At 39.9% G+C, this 23,929-nt stretch overlaps 1 protein-coding gene across 5 annotated transcripts in view; it reads right to left on the bottom strand.

Annotated features, from left to right (window-relative positions):
- Nucleotides 1–5,918, bottom strand: part of LOC149835162 (histone-lysine N-methyltransferase SUVR5-like) — a 45,301-nt gene extending 39,383 nt beyond the window's left edge. For 2 of the 5 annotated variants that reach the window (XM_090011732.1, XM_090011736.1), the window contains exons 1-4: nt 3,943–4,257; nt 1,973–2,946; nt 688–990; nt 488–598 (exon numbers count right to left, since the gene is read on the bottom strand). In XM_090011732.1, the coding sequence (XP_089867858.1) occupies nt 488–598; nt 688–990; nt 1,973–2,818 (1,260 nt within the window). In that variant the 5' untranslated portion in view covers nt 2,819–2,946; nt 3,943–4,257. Of the gene's footprint in view, nt 1–487; nt 599–687; nt 993–1,972; nt 2,947–3,942; nt 4,258–5,712 lie in introns of those variants that run through there. The other 3 variants (XM_090011733.1, XM_090011734.1, XM_090011737.1) reach the window with 3 other exon arrangements.
- Nucleotides 5,919–23,929: the final 18,011 nt, after the last annotated feature.

The following is a 23,929-nucleotide window of genomic DNA, read 5'->3' as shown; positions in this document are numbered from 1 at the left end:
TATATCTCCCTAAGCATAATGCTGTTTTTTAATGATTTAGATGTAAAAGTCTGATTGCTGCATTTTTGCCAACCAACACATGGACCTCAAGTTGATCAATATTCCAAGAATGATGGAAGATAAACATTCACAATACCATCAGTAGTAAAGATTATCTAAGAAAGAGTCAAATGTGTAATAAGAACAATATCTCCTATTTCACTTTGCAAAATTCCAACTTCCAGTTTGTTTACATATATAGCAGGATCATAATTTTTAGGACTTCACAATAAGTTTGGCAGACAGAAATATCCCTTTTTAGGTGAAAATGAAGAAAATAACATTACTTAAATAGGTAATAAATTGGGATATTTTTTATTTCAAAATTGAAAAATTGGATAAAAATCATAAACTCACTTTCGAGTAGAAGTTGCAAGTTAAAAGTTGTTAAAAAATCAAGAGACATGCATGCCTATCTGCCGTACTACCATCAAGGATATGGAATTACACTTTGAAGCTTTAACAACATCCTCCCAAGATCAGAATAAGATTCACACTTGCATGCCTCCATTGCAAATTCTTTCCATGCAGTAGCCTTGCGAGCACTCTCTATCACAGCCTGACAAAGTTAAGCATGATAGAACAATTTGTTGGTGTTAAATAGAAAAAGTGGAAAGGATGGATCAGATAACAGAAGAAAGTCCATACTTCAATGTGCAGCTTGTCACTGATATCAAGCATGGCAACTACAAGTTTCAGCATAATATGACGCCGGGGGGCGTTCAAGTCCTTCACAAGTTCCATACCAATATAATGAGTTCCATAAGCAAGAGGTTCTGGTTTCTCACTGATGGGACATACTAGTGATGTATCTGCCCAACAATGTATGCGTGAATGGGGGAAAAATACAACAATATACTTTTTTCTCTCGTGAGTAGGTTTAGCTTTCAACGTTGACAAAGGCCAATCAATCCTTGAACACCGGATCCCAGCCTGCCACTTCCCTCTCCACTATATCAAGTAAAAAGAATAAAAGAGGAAAAGATCAAGCACTGTTTCAAGCAACGAGGGACTGCCAAGTCCAACAATAGGATGAGATATACTGTAAAGCTTCGAGCTAATGAAACAGGAACCCTATAAAACAACAAGATCACATCTTCTTGAAGGATTTCCTAAGAAAGAGTAATCAGTTCCATGCAACATCCATGAAGAAAATCAAGTAAATAAACAACAAAAAAGGGAAAAAATGTATTTAATGAGTTGATATGAGAACACATATTTCTACATCAAGTGCAAGAAACCTAACCCAAAGGGAAACTAAATGATATCTAACCAACCTTTGTTTATCCTTTCCAAAAAATTTATAAAGCAAACTGAATTTGCACCAGACTACCACTACTTCAGCTTTAAAAGGTTTATAGTTTTTTGTGCATCGCCATTTTCCTTTTTGAAAATCAAGAACTACATACAATTCACTTTGACTTGGGTATATTATCTAACAAGCTTATGAAATACAAAAGACCCAGTCAGGACATTATATTAATGAAAAATACAAGTGAATAACACTGCAGAGAGAGCTTTCACAATGTTGAAACGTTTGCCAGGCATCGAGGATAATAAAGAACTGATAAATAAATGGAGATTATGGGATCTGGCTCACAAAACACATATACCCAAAGCTAGACCATACACATTATGAAATAAAAGTCTAGTTGTCATTGACAGGGGAAAGGAGGAGGGTAAAGAAAAATTACACTGTTTTCCAGGCATCGAGGATAATAAATAATTGATAAATAGATTATTGGATCTGATTCAGGTAGACCATATTCCACGAAATAAAAATTCACTCATCATTGACATGGGGATTTTTTGGGGGTGGGGGGCACAACTTGGCTTAATCTGAGCATTCCACAGGTAATGAAAAGAAAAGGAACAAAAACACAAGTGGATTGAGATACATTTCAGATCTCCACGGAGGAAAAATATCACATACCTTGACCCACAGTGCCACAGTATCATCTTGTTCAATCTTTTCTGCATCCTGTTGATAACTATCTCCATCTTGGATGCAACTTGGAGATCTATCACCCACAATTTGCCCACTATTATTGTTTTCAGAAGCTGAGACAATCTCCATCCTTTGCTTTTGCACGACAGAAATATCTCCTAGTACATCACTAGCATGATGCCTAACATTTGGTAACCCCTGTTGAGCATCCAAATCCATACTGTTAAGAGCTTCCAAAGTAAAGCGTGCTTCATCTCTTCTTTCTGCATCGTGTACACCATTTTGAGCAACTTCCAATTTTTGCTCACGTCCATCCATCTCCAAGAATTGACCTTGGTTCATCTGTTCATGAAACGGAACGTCTGAAACTGACAACAGTACCTTGTTTTGAAGTTGACTCTCTTGCTCTTTTTTCAAATCCATTTTGGTCAATGAGCGCTCCTCCTGGTGGAGACCTTGAGCTAATTCATCTACAATGTTCCGACAGTCCAGACCTAGATTACGCAAAGCACCTTTCTCATAGGTTCCATTTGATGGTCCGCCATCTAGTCTAGACTGAGACCTATCCACTTGTGAGGCACCTTCTCCTTTACCTATGCCATTCGGAAGGTCATCATCATGGCAAATTTGAGGGCAATCAACTTCCATAAAGCTTTTTCCTTGACTACATACACCATTAGACGAAACTTGACCAGGCATTAGTTGAGAAGAATAAAATCTTATCAGGTTGTCTTCTCCTTCGCAGGTACCATTTGATGGTTGTTCTGAGCCCAGTTGGTGACTGTTTGTCTCACCAACGTACTGGATCTCTGAACATGGCAAGACTTCCATAGCTTATTTCTATGCACTTCTCTCTCCTCAAATGCCTGAACTGTTTCCAACTCCTTCCAAACTTATGACAGAATTTCATGCAGAACCCGATCATGCAAACACAGGTACCACAGCTAAAGAATGGTTATCTGCAAAAGTATTTCATAGAAATCAACCGAAGAAATCCATAAAAGCGACATTGCATGCATAAAAATATTTTGAGGCGCACAAAGTAAGACGGTCCATTATTCGTCCCCGTTTGTTTCTTAGATTTGCTATTAAACTTTTTGCACAACTTGGATAGAAAAAGATTCTGAATAGCCCCTGTAAACCACTGGCATGCTGAAGGACTTATAGAACACTTGACATCACAAGAAACTGAAAACAAAAACGTGATCCAATCCATTGAGCACAGAAAAAAACACAACAGTGAGGAACATAGTTTGTCATGGATTTGAAACAAGAAGGGAAGAATTTAATACTATTATTAACCTTACTAAGTGCACCAAGCTCATAGATGTTGACCAATTACCCTGTGTCTTATGCTTCAGTTAAGGACCAAAAACAACCCTACAATGAGTAAACTGCTTCATAAAGTTCACAAAATACAGTATTCACAGTTCAAGATAGATTCTAGTATTTTACTTCTTTTCCCATTCAGGCATACATTACTATATTTGATTTCGCCCGTCTGACAATGACCGTATTTGATCAAAAGACCTTGCATGGATTAAGGGAGGTACTCAACATTAATGGAGTCCCCAATCTTCAAAAACGGAAAATAACTGTACACAAGTGAGACCACCCACAATCATAAAACACGAAAAAACGCCACATTCACGCAATTTTAGGATCTCAAGACACCAAACTACATAACGGTGCGCGACAAGAGAGATCTAAAACCATATCAACAAGCAAAGAAACCCATCATAGATCCATTAAACTCCAAACCAACGTCGAAATTCACGCATACATTTTCATTCGCCACCCTTCTAACCTACACCACCAAGAAATGAAGACGGTTCAAAGCAACATAGACGTTACAGAACTACAAATTTCGAATGAAAAACACCAAACACATACACAAACCACAGTTGGAGGTTCAAAAACCAAGTATAAAATTTTCAGAGTTTCCCCAACATTACCCATATTTGTGAAAAACAGCCACCAAAGGATAATTCAGTTATGTGGGTGTTTAGGCCTTGCTAATGAGGAAAGCTTATGAAGGTAAAGAGGCATGCGTATGTGTCAACCAACGCTGGGAAAACAGTGCCAACATGAGTGGAGACGATCAAAGCAAAGGGGTGTCTTCTCACCAAAAATATGGGCCTCCAGATTGTGCAGATTCGCTTGTAATCCCAGGAGCCCCTTTGCCCACTACACCCCCTAGGCTACCATTCCCTAGTTTTTGATGGTTTAGGGTCATGGACTATTCTTATTTTTACCCCTCTTAGCCCACCATTTTTGGCACATCGTGTCGTGTGTGGTGATTTATAGTCACAAGCCCCTAAGAAAAAGTTGAGAGGCGAAGATTTGTGTGCCCCCCCTTTCAAAGAAACGGTCAAATGGAATGGTTGAAACTTGGAAAGGCCCCTCTCTTCGGGGTTTATAAGGGTTTGCTTGGCCGAGTCAAGGCTCATGGTGGGTGAGGGTCAGTTGGTCGTTGCATGTAGGGACTTGGGTTGACTAGGCTTGAGCAGTTGGCAGATCGAATAGCGCAGACTGGGCTTAGTAGTTTCGAGTCTCTTTGGCCACCATATAGTAGTGCCAATTGCGCTGTGTCTTAACTTGACTCGAGTCCACATGAGGCAGTCAAGTCCAGCCTGGTTGAATCTTGGCGAACCCACTTGTGAGCCAACCTTGTCCTAAACGAGTACAGGGTTGGTGGTCGTTGTAAGTCAACTACCATCCTCCTTGGAGGCCGTCCATCTCAAGGACGAACAGTGCTGATGGAACCACGCCTAACAGGCATCGTACAAGGATGAGTGCATCTATCTTCATCGGGGACAAACCTGTCAGTTTGGATAGCAAGTGGTTGCAAGTTGCGACTAAAATAAAGGGAATTAGCCACATCAAAATTGCATATTACCACAGAGATAGGATGGTCGTTATCCAGTTTCTATAATGGCATTTGGGGAACGTTCAAAGGGGGAAAAAAGGATTTCCCCGTCGAGGAGATCCCTAGCGCTCTGTTTCTCTCTCAACCCACAAAGTCGAACGGACGTTCATTTTCATTTATTGCTCCCATTTTCTATATGCAAAAACTTTAAATATATATATATATATATATATATATTAATAAAGGACTCAAGAAGAACAAAATAGAAGGATACATACCATTAGATCTTGATCTTTTACAAGATCATCAGCCTAAAATCAGAATTAGAATCGTAAAAAGAAAACAAAATGATAGATAGCACGCACAAGTTGGAAGGAGTCCCTCTTTATCTTTTGTGGGTACCCCAAATTTATGGCTCTTTTGCTTGTATCATGCTCCTCTTACCATGTAATTGAATCATTTTGAACACCAACAAACACAATCTCAATAATAAGATTATTTAGAACACATGGTTCCGCCAAAACTCACAATATCAACACCCAAATTGCTGCACACCTCGAAAGAGATTGGTTGCCAAAATGTTGGGGTCGTAAGATGATTAATCAAATACAGATCAAGAACTAAAGCGCTTATAAGCACAAGCCCTAACCAATACAAACCCTAAACGAGCCACCCCCATGTATGATTAATGGGCTAAGAGAGGTTTTTTTTTCCTTCCAATTTGTGTCTTGTGTATGGTTAACCCATGACTGTAGTTTAAGGGACGAGCTGACGCATAGAATGTGCAAAAGAGTAAAACAAACCTGAATTTAAAAAAATAAAATAAGTACATAATAGATTTGGGGAAAGAATGTACCTTGGTTTAGGAGGGGAAAGTGAGGTTGGATGAGGCCCAAAGAGCCCGTTGCCCGTCAAGAGGTAAAAGGAGAGGGAGAGAGAATGATGGTATGGGATGGGATTTGTAGGGCTTATTAGGTTGGGAGGGGATGGTCCAAACCAACTTCCCAACGCCGTTTAAAGGCATTACAATAGATGAGATTTGTAGAGTTTTAGGTCAGGGGAAAAGGGATCCGATACCTACCCAATTCTTCATAGTCCTTGAAAACTATATGGGATAGGAATTTGTGGTATTAGGTTAGGTAAAGAAAGAGAGTCCGAGCCAAAATTATCCATGACCCCCTTTTGGTAGTCTAATGAACGGCCGGCCAATGAGCCCACCCCATATATTCGAGTGTCCTTCCTGGCCACGCCACGCTGCTTCAAAACACCCACAAATCTCTCTCTCTCTCTCTCTCTCTCTCTCTCTCTCTCTCTCTATCTATCTATATATATATATATATATATATATATATATATATATATAATCTGTTTAAGTGGGTAGCCTCGGCGGCGGCTCGGCCTTACCTTAAGAGTCTCTCTCGTTTATTTATTGTCCTCGTCACTAGTTATTTCATAATACACAACTTGGACAACAATTTTGCAAGTGTATCTCCACATTTTGGAGTTTGGACCACAAGTTGATAAGAGAGGTTTTGCCGTAGAATCTTAAGAGAAGGGATTGGATTTCATCCTGATCAGAATACAGGACTGGTCCGATCATGTGGTTCTTGGTGAAAAGAATTTTCAATTTTGCCATGTTTCTAAGTGTGAAACGGATCTAATCTGACCCAGATCTGAGATAATCCACTGCTATGGATTAGAATTGAATGTGTGGTATTCAGATTGGGTCCAATTCCAGACACATCATATTACTATGATTTAGTGATAGTAGCGTAGATGATAGTGGTGGCCATATGACTAGTAGTTATGATAAAGATTAAAATCGGCCCTAGACATATTTGTATCTGATCTAGCAGTAGGGTACTGCAAAGTTGATCAGGTTCAGATTGACATTGGACCAACCCATTGTAATGTGAACCCAATGTTACATTTTTATATATGATGCCCATTTTGCAGGACACTGTCCTGTACACTGTAGACATGCCCCCACATATTCGGTCTGGGACCTTGTCCTGTGGGCAATGCATTCTTAGTGTCACGGGCTAAATTCCAGTCTCGTGTGCAACACTTACAGTGTATGGTGTAAATCACAACTTTAGCATGTGACTCCTGCTTTGATTAAGTGTAGGCTTTAACCAGTGAGGGAGCTTCACTCGGGTGTTTTGGTACACAGTAGGGCCTAATCAAGTTCATACGTGCATCATTTATTGTTAGTTTGTAGCACAAGGATTCGTGCAGCTTGTCTACATATATAAAATATTAGACAATTCAATTCTACAGTATGACAGTGGGGAATGTGATGTAACACATATCGCGGATATTTTTGAAAATATCGTCATTTTATCACAATAAACTCAAAGGCGAATGTACCAAAAAAAATCCACATATTTTCAATTTGAAAAGTAGCATAATAAGATAAAAGCACTTTTTGCGGTTTTTTGTTGTTGTTTTTATTTATTCTTTAATAAAATATCATTGTTTTCGCTTGGTACTGATATTTTCCTAAGATTTCATCAAGAAAACCTAGTTTTTCAAAATATTGCAAGATTTTTCCTCACCAATATTTTTTCCCAGAATAAGATTTGTGGCAATGGATTGTAATGCTCAAAAAGGTTTACTGAGTTTTTTATTATGACATATACTTGCTAAAGTGGATCAAACAACACTCTTTTATTGCAGATGGACTTATGTTTATTGAATTCTGAATTTACAAATGCCTCTTTCCTTTTATCATCATTCGATTTATTGTACCATAAACACTAGAGCCAAACACATTTGCCGATGGTATGATGTTGAGACCATAAAAAGTACCTCATGATATTTTGATCTTTTTGTGTCTCACATTTTTCTCTTTTGTGGCTAAGGGAAAACACAGTTCTCGTCCGTCGCGATCTGCATGGGTGTGAATCCAAGCTGCCTCTCACTTTTTTACTGGGAGAATCTCCACAAAAATAACATACCTAAATATATAAATTATAAGAAAATGGACACATTTGAAAATCAAAACTTTATTCCAAGGTTATGCCAATTAGGGATGGCAGTGGAGGGGGAAAACGGGGCTCCGCCTCGCCTCGCCCCGTTTATACCGGGGATGGCGGACATTAAACGGGGAATAGACCGGGGATGGAGGTTAACATCAAAACCCGTGCGGGAATGATCTTACTCTTGCCCCTGCCCTGCTTGCCTCATCCCTGATCCCCATTAAGAAAATTATAATTATACCCTTATATATATACAATCCTAACATAAAACCCTTTCTCGAATCTCTCTTTTCTTCCTCTCCTTCCTCTAACGAGCCGTGTGAGATCTTATTTCTCTCATCTCCTTCCTCTAACAGAGGCAGGCGGAAGTGGTGGAAGGACTAGAGAAACAGGGCCCCGCCTCCGCCGAGATGGAGGATATAAAACGGGGAATGAACTAGGGCTGGAGGTTAAAATCAAAACCCGTGCAGGGATGGAGGCAGGGATGAAGTGCAAAATTTTGAAAAGAGGCGGAGGTGGAGACCTTGTCCCCCGCCTGTGCCTGGTCCACTGCCATCCTTAATGCCAATAACAACATAAGCCTTGCAATAGAATTGCCATATTTCCATTTAAACAATAATATGATGATATTTTGAACATACCGTGATAAACTCCTACAAAGGCTGAGATTAAATATCTCCTTTCTTCATGATATTTCGGAACATCACCAATGTTTATCGCATAGATTGAGATATTTCATTGGACTGAGCTGACTTGCCTTTGAACAAAACATCTGCTACTGAGCATGTTTAGAATTTAGATTTTGTTCAAGAATGATTTTACTAATATCCACAGTAAGCAGCTGACAAGGGCTTCATTTAAATCACAAGTTTTAGCATATGATTTCACCTGTACCTGTCATAATCTCTCAAGAAGTTGATGGGTTTTCGTGGAATACTGCTTTAAGAAAAAAAAAACAGTATAGATACTCTAAAACTATCATAAGGAACTTTTCTTTTCCAAAACCAGTCATCTACTCTATCCATTGGATTTTCTTTAAGCCACCAGAAATTCCTTTCAAGTTCCGGTTCCAGAAAGCATTTTCACTGCTAAAGTACTTTTTGTTTATTAATTAAACGGTTGTTTCACATCTAGAGCTAGTTATTGACCACTTTCCAATATCAGGTGTGGCAACAAATTAATACCAATGATGCTGTTAGGCCATGATAATGAAAATATCAGATTTCTCTTTCAATGTGTTTATGGGTTAGGCCATGATATTGTTATGGTTTATGGGTTTTCTGGTCTTCTGCAAATACTATGCTAATATCTCAGTGGGAGGATTTCTTCCACTATTTACTTTTACTGTGTAGTAAATTTTGCTTTTATTTCGTTTACCAATCATTGCGCCTCAGCTTGGACCTTGTCTGGCTTGTCGGACAATAGAAAAATGGCATAAAGAAAAACAATCAAAGGGCACAAATATATAGTGCCTTTATTAAACTAAAGCGATCACGTAATTGGTGCTTGTTAGCTTAAACAAAAAGTGTACTCTGAGATCAGGCAAATATTTTCCCAGCAGGATAATCGACACAAAAAGGTCTGATAAACGGACTGAGAGAAAATTATGATTATGAAATCTTGTAATAAAAATAAAATGAAATGCAATTGCCAGCCTTTAATTTTGCGATATCCGATTTCCATGTCTTGCTGCTAGGAAACTTCATGTTACATGCATCTAATTCCATTAAGCTCAAGATCTGAGGATGCCAACCTTCAAATATCCTAATTTGCATGAATGCATCAAACAATTCATGTGTACAATTAAAATAAGTTTTAAAACATGGGAATTGTTAAGTACATACTAGGTTTAACATCCTTTCTCTTTTCCAATTTCTGGATGCAAACACATTTGCTAACAATAGGGAGCACCCATATAACGCATTGCATTTTGTTAGTCCCAACTTGCAAGGCTTAAAAATTCTTTAGGTCCACTCAGAAAGGTTTCTGTCTGAGGAACATTTCCTTTGAGATGTACTTGGTCGCTAACTGAAGTGACCAAACTGAAATTTTCTGATGCCATGATAATGTACAAAAGGTCCAAGGTTGCTTAGAATAAACTTGCAGTAGTGATCCTGGCTCCAATCACTGGCGTAGCTAAGCAGGTGCCATTGGCTGCAAGCTTTTTCAAGGCAATTATCTCCAATAAGATTACAACTGGGGGTTAGTGGATAAACAAGCATTTAAACCATTTGGCTTCCAATGAAATGATATATCAATCGACCATATATGGGTCTAACAGTGCAACTTTCTGACATGAAACAATCGACTCATTAGATCATGTCCAAGAAAGTATTGCACCATTGGGGTCCATTTCCTATCCTTTGATAGGTTAAACAGTGCCTCTCAAATTTGAATCATTAGATTGAAAATTGATCCATGAATTATTAGTGAACGTATCCGCTGATTTCACTAGTAATCCTGACAAGAACATGCCCCATCTTTGAATTGATGCAACTGGTTGGCATCTCTCAATACCGTACCCTGCTCGCTCATTGATCCTGGAAATGAAGTTGACTGCAGAATGGCAATCCCCACACAATCTGAGGGTTTTCATGGTAAGAAATGACATGCCATAAGGCACCTTAAGATCCAAAAGCTACAGCCAGTTTCTCACAGTGATAACCCAAGGTATGCTCTTTTTGTTCATCGTCTGCATCATTGATGGAGCACAAACCATCCATCTGAACAATACCCTGCCTCCCTCAACTCCCATTCAACTTCCCCAACAACCAGATAATTATCACCTACTGAGGCGCTGCTTCTGTCCATCACCACCAGCAAGTACATACATTCTCTTCTCAACTTCAATCCAATACATGTAGGCACCTTTATGCAGATTTATTTCCATTGATCATTTTCCTGGGTGGTCAACATCTCCCCCTCCCTTTAGTGTAAACATGTTAGACAGCAACACATATGGCTCTGCTTTGTGTTGAGTTTGTGTTAGATTTCTAGTAGCTACTTCTGGCATTTTCTGTTGGGCCTGCGCACAAAACAAAGCATACATGGAAAGCGTACCTGAGGCGGTCATCGAAGAACTGGATGATGGCTGGTGGTTGGCGCTGGTGGCTAGAACATGATGAGCTTCTCTCCTCAACCAAACTGCAGCCCTCCAATGAGTGCAGGATCCCTTTAGCAGTCGGTGAGCAGGATCCCTCTTCTCTCACTGAATGGAAAAATACTCAGGCGAAGGGTAAATATTTCTCAATCTTCTTCCCGTTTTTCCTCTTGATTTCTTTTTTTTCATGCATGGGTTGCTCATTGATACCCAGCTTTATAGCCGCAGCAGGAGATCGGTTAGCGTAACCGTTCCCTCCCTAATTTTTCGTATGTTTATCGGAAGGAACACTAAAGGGGAGGGGGGTTACCTTATCATGGGTAACTGCCACACATTGTAGCTTATCCCAACATTTTTCCACTTGTTCCGACGATAAACCCTTAACCAGTAAACTTTATGGGAATGACTTGATAAATAGATTGGCCTTTACAATCTATTCTATAGATCCTTAATTGAATCTCTAATCCTTATGAGATTGACAACGAACAAACAATAACGAGAATCAATGAACTGAATGTGATCACTTTATTTATATGCATATGTCAAAAAAAAGTTTAACAAGTCCATCCTCAATACATGTTCGGAATATAATCCTGGTGTTAGCCCTTTAGTAAGAGGATCAACAATCATCTCTTTGGTACCAATATTAACAAATATGCACTAGATGATTCTCTGTCCTTTCTTTAACAACAAAATATTTTAGCTTCATATGCTTGCATGAAATAGTACTTTTGTTGTTGTTCGAAAAGGACATTGCAGTTTTATTATCGCAGTAGACCTTCAGTGGCTTCTCAATGAAATCGATCACCTTTAACTGTGATATGAAGTTCTTCAACCATATGGCCTGCAAGGCAGTCTCATACAGTGCTATGAATTTTGTCTCCATGGTGTGAGCAGTAGTGGTCGTCTGTTTCCCACTCCTCTAAGAGATCGCTCCACCAGTAAGTAAGAAGACATACCCAGTAGTCGATTTTCTACTATCAAGACATCCTCCTAAGTCTGCATCTGAGTAGTCAATGACCTCGAGGTGATTAACCTTATGATACGCCAACATATAATCTTTTATCATTTGCAAATATCGCAAGACTTTCTTAGCAGCCTTTCAATGGAATATGCCTGGATTAAACTGAAATCTACCAAGCACCCCTACTACAAAAGAGATATCTGGTCATGAACAAGTCTGCACGTATTGCAAGCTACCAACAACTGATGCATATGGATAAGCATTCATATATGCTTTGTCAATATCATTCTGTAGACAATCCTTTAGGCTCAGTTTATCACATTTTGATATGGGTGATGTACCAGGAGAACAATTCTCCATCACATATCGCTTTAATACCTTATTTATGTAGGATCTTTGGGAGAGGCCTAGAAAGCCTTTTACTCTGTCTCGGTGGATCTCTATGCCCATTACATAAGCAGCCTCACCCATATCTTTAATATCAAAATATGATGCAAGAAGCTATTTTGTCTCTGTAAATAACTTTATATCATTGGTTGCTAGCAAAATGTCATCCACATACAACATCAATATAATGAACTTACTCCCACTTTCTTTAAGGTATATACATTGTTCAATAATATTTCCTGTAAACCCAAAAGTCACAATGACTTGGAAAAAATTAATATACCATTGTCGAGAGGCATGTTTAAGTCCATATATTGATTTGTTAAGCTTGCAAACCAAACGATTATCTTCAGAGAAACTAAGAAGTTGATCTATGTATACATCTTCATTCAAATTCCCGTTGAGGAACACTGTTTTTACATCCATCTGATATAGCTCCAAGTCATAATGAGCTATGCGAGCTAAAATTATCCTCATCGACTCTTTAGTTGAGACATGAGAGAATGTCTCATTATAGTTAATGCCCTCCATCTAGGTGAACTCTTTAGCAACCAATCTTGTTTTATGTCTCTCTAAGTTACCTTTGGAGTTCTTTTTGGTCTTAAAGACCCATTTACACCATACAAGTTTTACTTCTTTAGGTAACTCGACAAGATTCCACACTTGATTCATAGCCATAGAGTTTAACTCTTCTTTTATGACTTTCATCCAGTGCAAAGATTGTTTGCTTTCCACAGCTTCCATAAAGGTCAATGAGTCATTATCTATATCTATGAAATTATCTGGCTCCTGAAGGTACACCATATAATCAAGATGTATGACAGATTTCTTAATTCTTATGGATCTCCAAACAGGTCGTTCTTTAGGCTCAGATTGAACCTGATCATCATGTTCGTGCTCTTCTGCATTGTCCACAATAGGTTCACTTTGGATTTGTGCATCAACAACTGGTGATCAACCACATCATTATTAGGGATAATAATATGGTATCTTTCAGTATTTTCTTTAACAGGTAGTGAAATTGGATCATGTACTTCCTCAAAACCAAGGTTTTGAAGTGCACTTAATCCTATTGAGCCATCTTCAAGAAATTTTGCCTTATCCGTTTCAATAATCTGTAGTGAGTGAGATAGACAGTAAAACCAATATCCTTTTAATCTTTCTAGATAACCAATGAAATATCCATTGGTTGTTCTTGGATCAAAGACTTTAATGTGGAGATTATATAACTTAGCCTCGATAGGGCATCCCCATATGTGCATATAAGACAAAGATGGTTTCCTACCTGTCCACAACTCATAGAGAGTTTTAGGCACAGATTTTGTAAGTACCTTGTTTAAAATATGCACAGTTGTCCTTAAAGCTTTACCCCACAACTTAATGGAAAGAGTTGAATAATTTAACATAGCTCTGACCATTTCTTTAAGCGTACGATTTCTTCTTTCAACTACATTATTCTGATAAGCACTACCAGACATGATATATTAAGGCATAATGCCTTCTTCTTTGAGAAATCGCGCTAATGGTCCTTCCCTTTGCTCCATCTCAGTAAACCTACCATAATATTCGCCACCTCTATCAGACTTTACTATTTTAATAACTTTATCGATTTTTTCTCTATTTCTTTCTTAAATTCCTTAAACATCTGAAAAACATTAGATTTTTCATAAATCAAATAGAGATACATATACCGTGAATAGTCATCAATAAAAGTGACAAAATATTTTTTACCTGTGTAACAGAGAGCGAATGATCTACATACATCTATGTGGACTATTTCCAATATCTCACTACTACGTTTGGCACTCTCTTTATATGTGTTTGTATGCTTAGCCTTTATACAATCAACACATGGGTCATTATCGGTAAAATCTAGAGATTTCAAGATCTCTTCATTTACAAGTCTCTTTATTATCTTTTCAGAGATATGACCCAACCTTCGATGCCAAAGCATGTAAGATTTATCATTTATCATACTACGTTTATTCTCAACTAATGCGTATTCAGAAGTCAAAGACTCTTGAGTTTGGATCTTCACGTTCAATTTGTACAAACCATCATAAACTAATGCAAAACCAATTTAAATAGAATTTCTGTAAATGAATAACTTAGAATTCTCAAATTTAAAGCAATATCTAAATTTATCCAATCTTAAAATTGAAATTAAGTTTCTACTATATGATGGAACATAAAAGACATCATGAAGATCCAAATTTATGCATGTATCTAAAGTGATCCTGTAGGTCCCAACACCCTTCACATGCGAACACATTTTGTTCTCCGAATAGATGCTCTTTTTATGCATTGTTAGTTTACTTCTGCTCAGGAACAACTGTAGATAGTTGGAAATATGAACAGTAGCACTAGATTCAATCCACCAACTATTTTTAGGAATTTATAATAAATTACATTTATGAGAAACAAAAGACAAATTACCTTTATTTTCTAACCATTTCTTGTACTTTATGCAATCTGCCTTCCTTTGTCCCTTCTTGCAAAAGAAGCACTTTATGGGAGCAGAATCAGGTTGCTTGCCTTGGGATGTCTTATCCCCTGTTGGCTTCTTCCTAGCATTTTTCTTGAATGCATTCTTCTTCGATCCTATCTTGGATCTATGAGAAGTCATATATGCACTCTGCACCTTCTCTCCTTTTAATCTTTCTTCTTCTTCAACACACTTGGACATAAGTTCATTGAACATTCATTCATCATTATGTATGTTGTAAGAGATTTTGAAAAATTCGTATTCTAAGGGTAAGGACGCTAGAACTAAACGCACTAGAAATGAATTAGAAATAGTCAGCTTCATGTCATTCAACTGAGACACTATGTTCCTCATTTCCAAAATGTGCTGGTGAATATTGCCCCCTCCAGAATATTTCATAGATATAAGCTTTGACATCAGGGTACTGGCTCTGGCCTCATTTGAACTTATGAATTGTGCTTCAATAGCACTCAGAAATTCTCTCACTGTCCTGCATTGTGGAATAGTACTGCGAATATTCTTAGGCACTTTAGATTGCAAAAGTAACAAGCTAAGCATATTCGAGCACTCTCACTTCTCAAAAGCACTCTTTTGATCAACAGTGCTTTGATCAGTCAGGGCAGCGAGTTCATATATCCTAAGGGCCAGATGTAAATCCATATACCCTAATGTAAAGAATAGTTTCTTTTCAATCACTAAAATTAGATCCATCAAGAAAAGGAATAGAACTAGAGCCATCTAGAATCACATGACTAGAAACTGTATGACAAAAGATATATATCAAAAGAGCATTCATACGAGACAAACTTGATGAAAAAAGCAATAAATGAAAAAAGACCATTGATATGCTTATTTTCAGGTGAGTGTAGCGAGTCATTGAAGCCTAACTTTGGTAAGAGCTCCAATACACGTAACCACTACGCCTACCAATTATATTTGGTTAAACTAAGGCTCTTGTGAAGCTAGACCATCTACACAAGGTACCTTTGGATACACATGTGTGATGTATCTCAACACATTTACCTTATTTTATTGTTTTTTGGGTCATTTATCATTTCATGAATCTAAGTACACCATTTATATTGGCTAAAGTTGTATGATAGTACTGGAATTTTCGACAACATACGTGTATTCAGTTACTTTGGTGACATGAATTCACTAAATTAACTAACTATCCTTAATGCCAATATTGAACATTCATAAAATAATGAAACAAAGCTTTAATTATGCTGTAACTTAATGCTTATGCCTGTAAACCGAAGAAAAAAAACATTTATTCATATCAAAAAATTGATAAACCGATGAAACAAAGGCTTGAAACGATCATCAATTAATTGAATCAATTCTCAATCCTTATGAACCAGTGATAAAACCTCTGAACTGGTGACATATTCCCTTAAACCAGTCCCAAAACTGAAAGAACTGATCAAAAGACCCCTGAATCGGTCTCAAAACTGAAAGAACCGGTCAAAAAGACCCCTGAACCGGTCTCAAAACTCATTGAACCAGGTCTGTAACAGTCTAAACTGGTCTCTGCTACAGTGAACCGGTCTCAGGTGACTGAGAACCAGTTCTAGAGAGACCCGAATCAGTCTAGAAACAAGCTGAACCGGTTAAGATGGTTCGGGCACTGTTACAGTGCATTAGATCCGGTTCTGTCATGCTGACGGATCCAAAACCATATAATTCGGTTTTAACCGGATTCTGATCTGTCACTGAAAGAACCAGATCCAACTTACCCGGATCCGATCTAGATATCAATTGATTTTCGGATTCGGATTCTGAGACCCACAACCCCATATCCGGATCCAACTTGGTAGACGTTATGGGTTGGTACGGGTCAACTGATTCGGATCTGAACCATAACTCGATCCAAAAGAACATAGTGGATCGGGCATGGATCCAGAAACCCAAAATGGGTTTCATAAAACCTGACTCAAATCCAAAATCAAAGCGGGTCTGGGTCACAAGGATTTTGGATCCCTTACCTGAGAACCAAATTCGATCCAAATAACTTTTATGGATCGGTACAGGTAAGTTGGATTCAGATCCAATTATGGACCTGATCCGGATCCAAATCGGCATGGGTCAGGGTTTCTTACGAAACTGGATCCCTCACCCGAAACACGAACCTGATCCAATTGTGCCTTATGGATCGGTTCGGGTGGGCGGGTCCGAATCCAAAAATGGATCCAACCCGAATTAATAAGAAAACCCGATTTGCAAAATAGGGTTTTAGAAACCCTATTTCTTGGTCTTCTTCTCTCTCCCTTCCTCAGAGAACGTCATCGCCGTCTCCGACGGTCCGGAAACCCAATGGTCGCCGGGGACCCCGTCGGCATGGATGTGGCACGCCCTCCACCATCAGTGGCCTGACGGCCATTGCCTTCGACGGTGGGAGAGGCGATATCGCCAGTAGCTTGGCACACTGCAGAGATCCGACAACTCGACAGTCGCTGGTGATAATGATGATACCTTTGCAGTGCTCCACAAGGGAGAAATGATAGGTAAGAATGGCTGATGGCTCTCGTTCCCGATTGACGCCCAAACGGAGGTAAAGTAAATTTTTTTTTGGCATTTTTGGGAAGAAGTCGGCTCATCGACCGACATCACCGAAAATGACAACAAATCACCGGCTTGGGTCCATATATGGTGGTTGCCCCTTCTTCCTTTAAACAAAAAATCGACCCTGATGAGGTCGAGAAAGAGGAAGAAAGGGGGTAGCCATCCAGGCGGCGATCCCGCCCGAAAAAACTCCGATTGGAAGGACATAAACGCAGCAGAGGCATGGGCCCATAACCCAATATTGGGCCTGTGCACAAAACAAAGCATACATGGAGAGTGTACCTGAGGCGGACATCGAAGAACCGGATGATGGCTGGTGGTTGGCGCTGGTGGCTGGAACAGGATGAGCTTCTCTCCTCAACCAAACTTCAGCCCTCCAATGAGCGTAGGCTCCCTTTAGCTGTCGGTGATCAGGATCCCTCTTCCCTCACTAAATGAAAAAACACTCGGGCGAAGGGTAAATATTTCCTGATCTTCTTCCCATTTTTCCTCTTGTTTTTTTTATGCATGGGTTGCTCATTGATACCCGGCTTTATAGCAGCAGCAGGGGATCAGTTAGCGTAATAGTTTCCTCCCTAATTTTTCGTATGTTTATCGGAAGGAACACTAGGGGGGGGGGGGGGGGGGGCTACCTTATTGTGGGTAACTGCCACACATTGTGGCTTATCCCAACATTTTCGAGTTAGAATATGTCCTCAAACCCATACCGCAACATCAGACTCAACAGGAGTCTCTTTAATCAGTTCCATCGCTCTATCTACACATCCATCAAAGCTGAGTGTGTCAACCATGCATGCATCATGCTCGATTTCATAATCATATCTCAATGATTTGAACACCTGCCAACTTTCCATGGGCATCCCTGTATAGCTCCATGCAGACAGACCCCAACGAATGTGACATCTGGAAGCATGCCTAGTGCAAATGATTCATTATGAACTTGCAGTGCTTCCTCCACAAGACCATGATGGGAGTGATCTTTGAATTCAAAATGGCAATGTCTCAGTCATCCGCTTAGTTGGATACTTGTTGGGCTTTGTCAAGATTTCCACGCTTGATATATATTGATGACCAAAGATGAAGCAATGTTCACAACCAAGCCCATCTGAGACTTCAGTATTGAAGCATGGGTCTGTCTTCCACGATCAAGTTTGGCAAGACCAGCAATTGCACCTAAAATACTGATGATTTGGTCGAGTTCCTGATTCTATCATCTCAGTAGACAGATCAATAGTCTCTAATTGAGTTCAATGTGTGCATTATTTGATCATTGCACCCAAAGTATCTCGTATTTAATCTCCTGTCTCTTTTTTATCGATCCATGGACCATAACAACCACGGCGTATCATCTTTTTTATTCATCCTACTAAACTACTTATGTACCCAGAGAAGCTTCTGTTGGATTAATCACCACGATTAACGTGGTGGTTATCCACGATGTGGATACATCCCCACATCAGGGATGATCCGTCCGATAAATATGCATATGATAAGGGGGAACGGTTACGCAAACCGTTCCCACCGTATGCTTTATAAAGACTGGGTATCATGAGCGACCCAGGGAAAAAGAGAATACAATGAAGAAAAAGGAAGGTCTACTCACCGACTGCATCTGGTAGCCTGGGCTCGTGAAGGGCTGCAGTCCGGCTGAGCAGAAAACTCCGGCGACCTCCGCCCTCCGTCAATGGCAGCCTCAGGTACGCTGTTGTTCTGCAGGGCCACCGCCATACAGGGATTCCGACTGTGGTCTCGCCGGAAAACCTCCAATCACTCAACATTGGGTTATGGGCCCACACCCCGCTTCCGCTGCGGGGTGTGCTCCGGTTTGACCAGCAACGCAGGTCACCGTGGGGTGACCCTACTGCTGGTCACCGGCGACTGTCGCCGTTGGGCGACAGATTGATAAAAAAAAAATCTTACCAGTGTAGATGGGGGTTTTTCACGTCTTTCCACCTCCGGGTGACTCGACGGTCGCCAGAGGAGAGTCGTCATTAGTAGGTGGCGTCGATCGGCAGGCGTTTGACAGCCGGCGGCATGGGTCGCCGGCAGGCGGTGGGAGAGGCCAGCTCCCTCTGCAACTGTTGTTGCAGATGCTGTCGCCCCACCGTCGACTGCGGGGTGACCATTTGGGTCACCAACGATGGTGGCTGACACCTCCTCGTCGTCGGGGTCGTCGGCGATCGTTCGATCGTCGAAGCCGGCGGCAACACCCTGCAACAAAAAGAAAAAGGCAAAATAGGGTTCAAAAATCCCTATTTCGCCGCTTATGATTTTATTGTTTTCGGGTCGGGTTCATTTTCTGAACCGGACCCGCCCACCCGAATCCGATCCATAAAGATGATTCGGATCGGATCCGAGATTTGGGTGGGGACCCGCTCGAGTCCGACCCGGATAAGGAACACCGGGACAGACCCGGATCCGGTAAGTACCGGGTCCGACCCGGATAAGGGTATTAACCGGGTCTGACCCGGATCCGGTCCTTACCGGGTCTGACCCGGATTCGGTCCTTACCGGGTGTGACCCGGATCCAGACCATACCGGGTCCGACCTGGATCCAGACTGTACTGGGTCCGACCCGGATCCTGATAACCCCGGGTCTGGCCCGAATCCAAATAATCTCGGGTCCGACCCGGATCTGGCATGAATAGGGTCCGACTCGGATCCGGCCTGTAACGGGTCCGACCCGGATCCGGATAACCCCGGGTCTGACCCAGATCCAGTTTGCAATCGGGTCTGACCCGGGTCCAGGGGGTCCAGGCACTATTTGGCCTGAACCGGATCAGGGACTGACTCAGCCTCTTTCCGGGACCGGTTCAGAGCCGTTTTTGGTCGGTTCCGAGATGCTAAGACCATGTTTTCTTAAATATAAGAAAATACAGGGGTTTTGGCATACAGTTATAGGGTTTTAATGAACTTTTGTTCATATTTGACCCGGTTCATAAGGTTCAGAACCGGTTCAGACCCTTGGATGACCGGTTCGGGGTTGTTTCAGACCGGTTCAGAGTGCTTTAAGACCGGTTCGTAAAACATATGACAGGTTCATTTAGTTTTAGAACCATTTCGAGGGTCATATGTCTAGTCCATTCGGTTTACGGACTATTTTAAGATATTATTTTATATTGGCATTAAGGATAGTCAGATAACTTAGTGTATTCATGTCACCAAAGTGACTGAATACACGTATGTTGTCAAAATGTTATACTATCATATGGTTTTAGTCAATATTAATGTTGTACTTATATTCATTAAACGATAGACGACCCAAAGGTAGTTTTATCGTGTTTGGAATTTAAGTAGGGTAGAATAAGGTAAATGTGTCGAGATACATCACACATGAGTATCCAAAGGTACCTTGTGTTGATGGTCTAACTTCACAAGAACCTTAGTTTTACCAAATATGGTCGGTAGGCAAAGTGGTTTCGCGTATCGGAGCTCTTACCAAAGTAGGACTCTGATGACCCCCTTCACTTGCTTGGAAAGAAGCATATCAAGGGCCTTTATTATTTTGCTTTTTCCACTAAAGTTTTAGTCTTGTATGAATGCTTCCTGATACGTGTCTTTTGTCATGCAGTTTCTAATTCTGTGATTTTAGATGGCTCTAGCTCTATACTTTTTCTAGATGGATCTAATTTTAGTGATTGGAAAAAAACTGTTTTATTTGCATTAGGGTATATTGATCTAAATCTGGCCCTAAGGATAGATAAACCCGCTGCCTTCACTGATCAGAGTACTGCTGATCAAAAGATTGCTTTTGAGAAGTGGGAGCGCTCGAATAGACTTAGCTTGTTGCTTTTGCAATCTAAAGTAGCTAAGAACATTCGAAGTGCTATCTCACAATGCAGAACGGTGAGAGAATTCATGAATGCCATTGAGGCACAATTTTTGAGTTCAAACAAGGCCAGAGCCAGTACCCTGATGTCAAAACTGATATCTATGAAATATACTGAAGGGGGAAACATTTGCCAGCACATTTTGGAGATGAGAAACATAGCGTCTCAGCTGAATGACATGAAGCTCACCATCTCTGATTCTTTCCTAGTGCATTTAGTCCTAACATCCTTACCTTTGGAATACGGACCTTTCAAAATCTCGTACAACACACATAATGATGAATGGACATTTAATGAACTCATGTCCAAGTGTATTGAAGAAGAAGAGAGGATAAAAGGTGAGAAGGTGCAGAGTGCACATATGGCTTCTCATACGTCCAAGGTAGGACCAAAGAAGAATGCATTTAAGAGAAATGCTAGGAAGAAGCCAACTAGGGATAAGTCATCCCAAGATAAGCAATCCAACTCTGCTCCAATAAAGTGCTTCTTTTGCAAGAAGAAGGGACACATAAAGGCAGATTGCATAAAGTACAAGAAGTGGTTGGAAAAAAGAGGTAATTTGTCATTTGTTTCTCATGAATGTAATTTATTACAAATTCTTGAAAATAGCTGGTGGATTGATTCTGGTGCTACTATCCATATTTCCAACTATCTACAGCTGTTTCTGAGCAGAAGGGAACCAACAATGCATGAGAAAAACATCTATTCGGGAAACAAGATGCGTTCACATGTGAAGGGTGTTGGAACCTGCAGAATTACTCTGGATACAGGCATAGTTTTAAATCTTCATGATGTCTTTTATATTCCATCGTATAGTAGAAACTTAATTTCAATTTCAAAGTTGGATAAATTTGGATATTGTTTTAAGTTTGAAAATTCGAAATTGTTCATATTCAGAAATTCAATTGAAATTGGTTCTGCATCAGTTTATGATGGTTTATATAGATTGAATGTGAAGATCCAAACTCAGGAGTCTTTGACTTCTGAATACGCATTAGTTGGAAATAAATGTAGCATGACAGATGATAAATCTTACATGCTTTGGCATCGAAGGTTGGGTCATATCTCTGAAAAGAGAATAAAGAGACTGGTAAATGAAGGGATCTTGCAATGTCTAGATTTTACTGACAATGACTCATGTGTTGATTGAATAAAGGCTAAGCATACAAACACATATAAAGAAGGTGTCAAACGCAGTAGTGAGATATTAGAAATAGTCCATACAGATGTATGTGGACCGTTTTCTCCCTGTTACACAGGCGAAAAATATTTCGTCACCTTTATTAATGACTATTCTCGGTATATGTATATCTACTTGATTTTCGAAAAATCTGATGTTTTTCAGATGTTTAAGGAATTTAAGAAAGAAGTAGAGAAACAAACCAATAAGGTTATTAAAATAGTCAGGTCTGATAGAGGTGGCGAATATTATGGTAGGTTTATTGAGATGGGGCAAAGGGGAGTACCATTAGCGCGATTTCTTAAAGAGGAAGGCATTGTGCCTCAATATACCATGTCTGATAGTGCTTATCAGAATGATGTAGCTGAAAAAAGAAATCGTACGCTTAAAGAAATGGTCAGGGCTATGTTGAATTATTCAACACTTCCCATAAAGTTGTGGGGCGAAGCCTTAAGGACAGCTGTGCATATTTTGAATAAGGTTCCTACGAAATCTGTGCCTAAAACTCCTTACGAGCTGTGGACAGGTAGAAAACCATCACTGTCTTATATGCACATATGGAGATGTCCTGCAGAGGCTAAACTATATAACCCCCACATTAAAGTCTTTGATCCAAGAACAACCAGTGAATATTTCATTGGTTATCCAGAAAGATCAAAAGGGTACATGTTTTATTGCCCATCTCACTCACCACAGATTGTTGAAACAGATAAGGCTAAATTCCTAGAAGATGGTTCAGTAGGATTAAGTGCACTTCAAAGCATTGGTTTTGAGGAGATACAGGATCCAGTTTCATCACCTGTTAAGGAAAACATCGAAAGATACCACATTGTTATTCCTAATGATGGTGTGGTTGATCATTCGATTGTTAATGCACAAATCCAAAGTGAACCTATTGTGGACAATGCGGAAGAGCACGAACAGGATGATCAGGTTCAATCTGAGCCTGAGGAACGACCTGTTTGGAGATCCACAAGGATTAGATCTGTCATACATCCTGATTATGTGGTGTACCTTCAGGAGCCTGGTGATTTCATAGATATGGATGATGACCCGTTGAATTTTATGGAAGCTGTTGAGAGCAAACAATCTTCGCACTGGATTGAAGCCATGAAAGAAGAGTTAGACTCTATGGCTAAAAATCAAGTGTGGGATCTTGTCACGTTACCTAAAGGAGTAAAGCCCGTAGGGTGTAAATGGGTCTTTAAGACCAAGAAGGACTCTAAAGGTAACATAGAGAAACATAAAGCAAGATTGGTTGCTAAAGGATTCACCCAGATGGAGGGCATTGACTATAATGAGACATTTTCTCCTGTCTCAACTAAGGAGTCAATGAGGATTATTTTGCCCCTCGTAGCTCATTATGACTTAGAGCTACATCAGATGGATGTGAAAACAGCGTTCCTCAACGGGGATCTGAATGAAGAGGTATACATGGAACAACCTCTTGGTTTCTATGAAAATGATCGTTTGGTTTGTAAGCTTAACAAATCAATATATGGACTTAAACAGGCCTCCCGACAATGGTATATTAAATTTTCCCAAGTCATTGTGACTTTCGGGTTTACAGAAAACATTATT

The sequence above is a fragment of the Nuphar pumila genome, chromosome 6 (assembly GCF_984573655.1).
Source record: "Nuphar pumila chromosome 6, dmNupPumi1.hap1.1, whole genome shotgun sequence".
Lineage (NCBI taxonomy): Eukaryota > Viridiplantae > Streptophyta > Magnoliopsida > Nymphaeales > Nymphaeaceae > Nuphar > Nuphar pumila.
The sequence above is the reverse complement of the archived record's forward strand: the minus strand, read 5'-3'. Positions and strand labels throughout refer to the sequence as shown.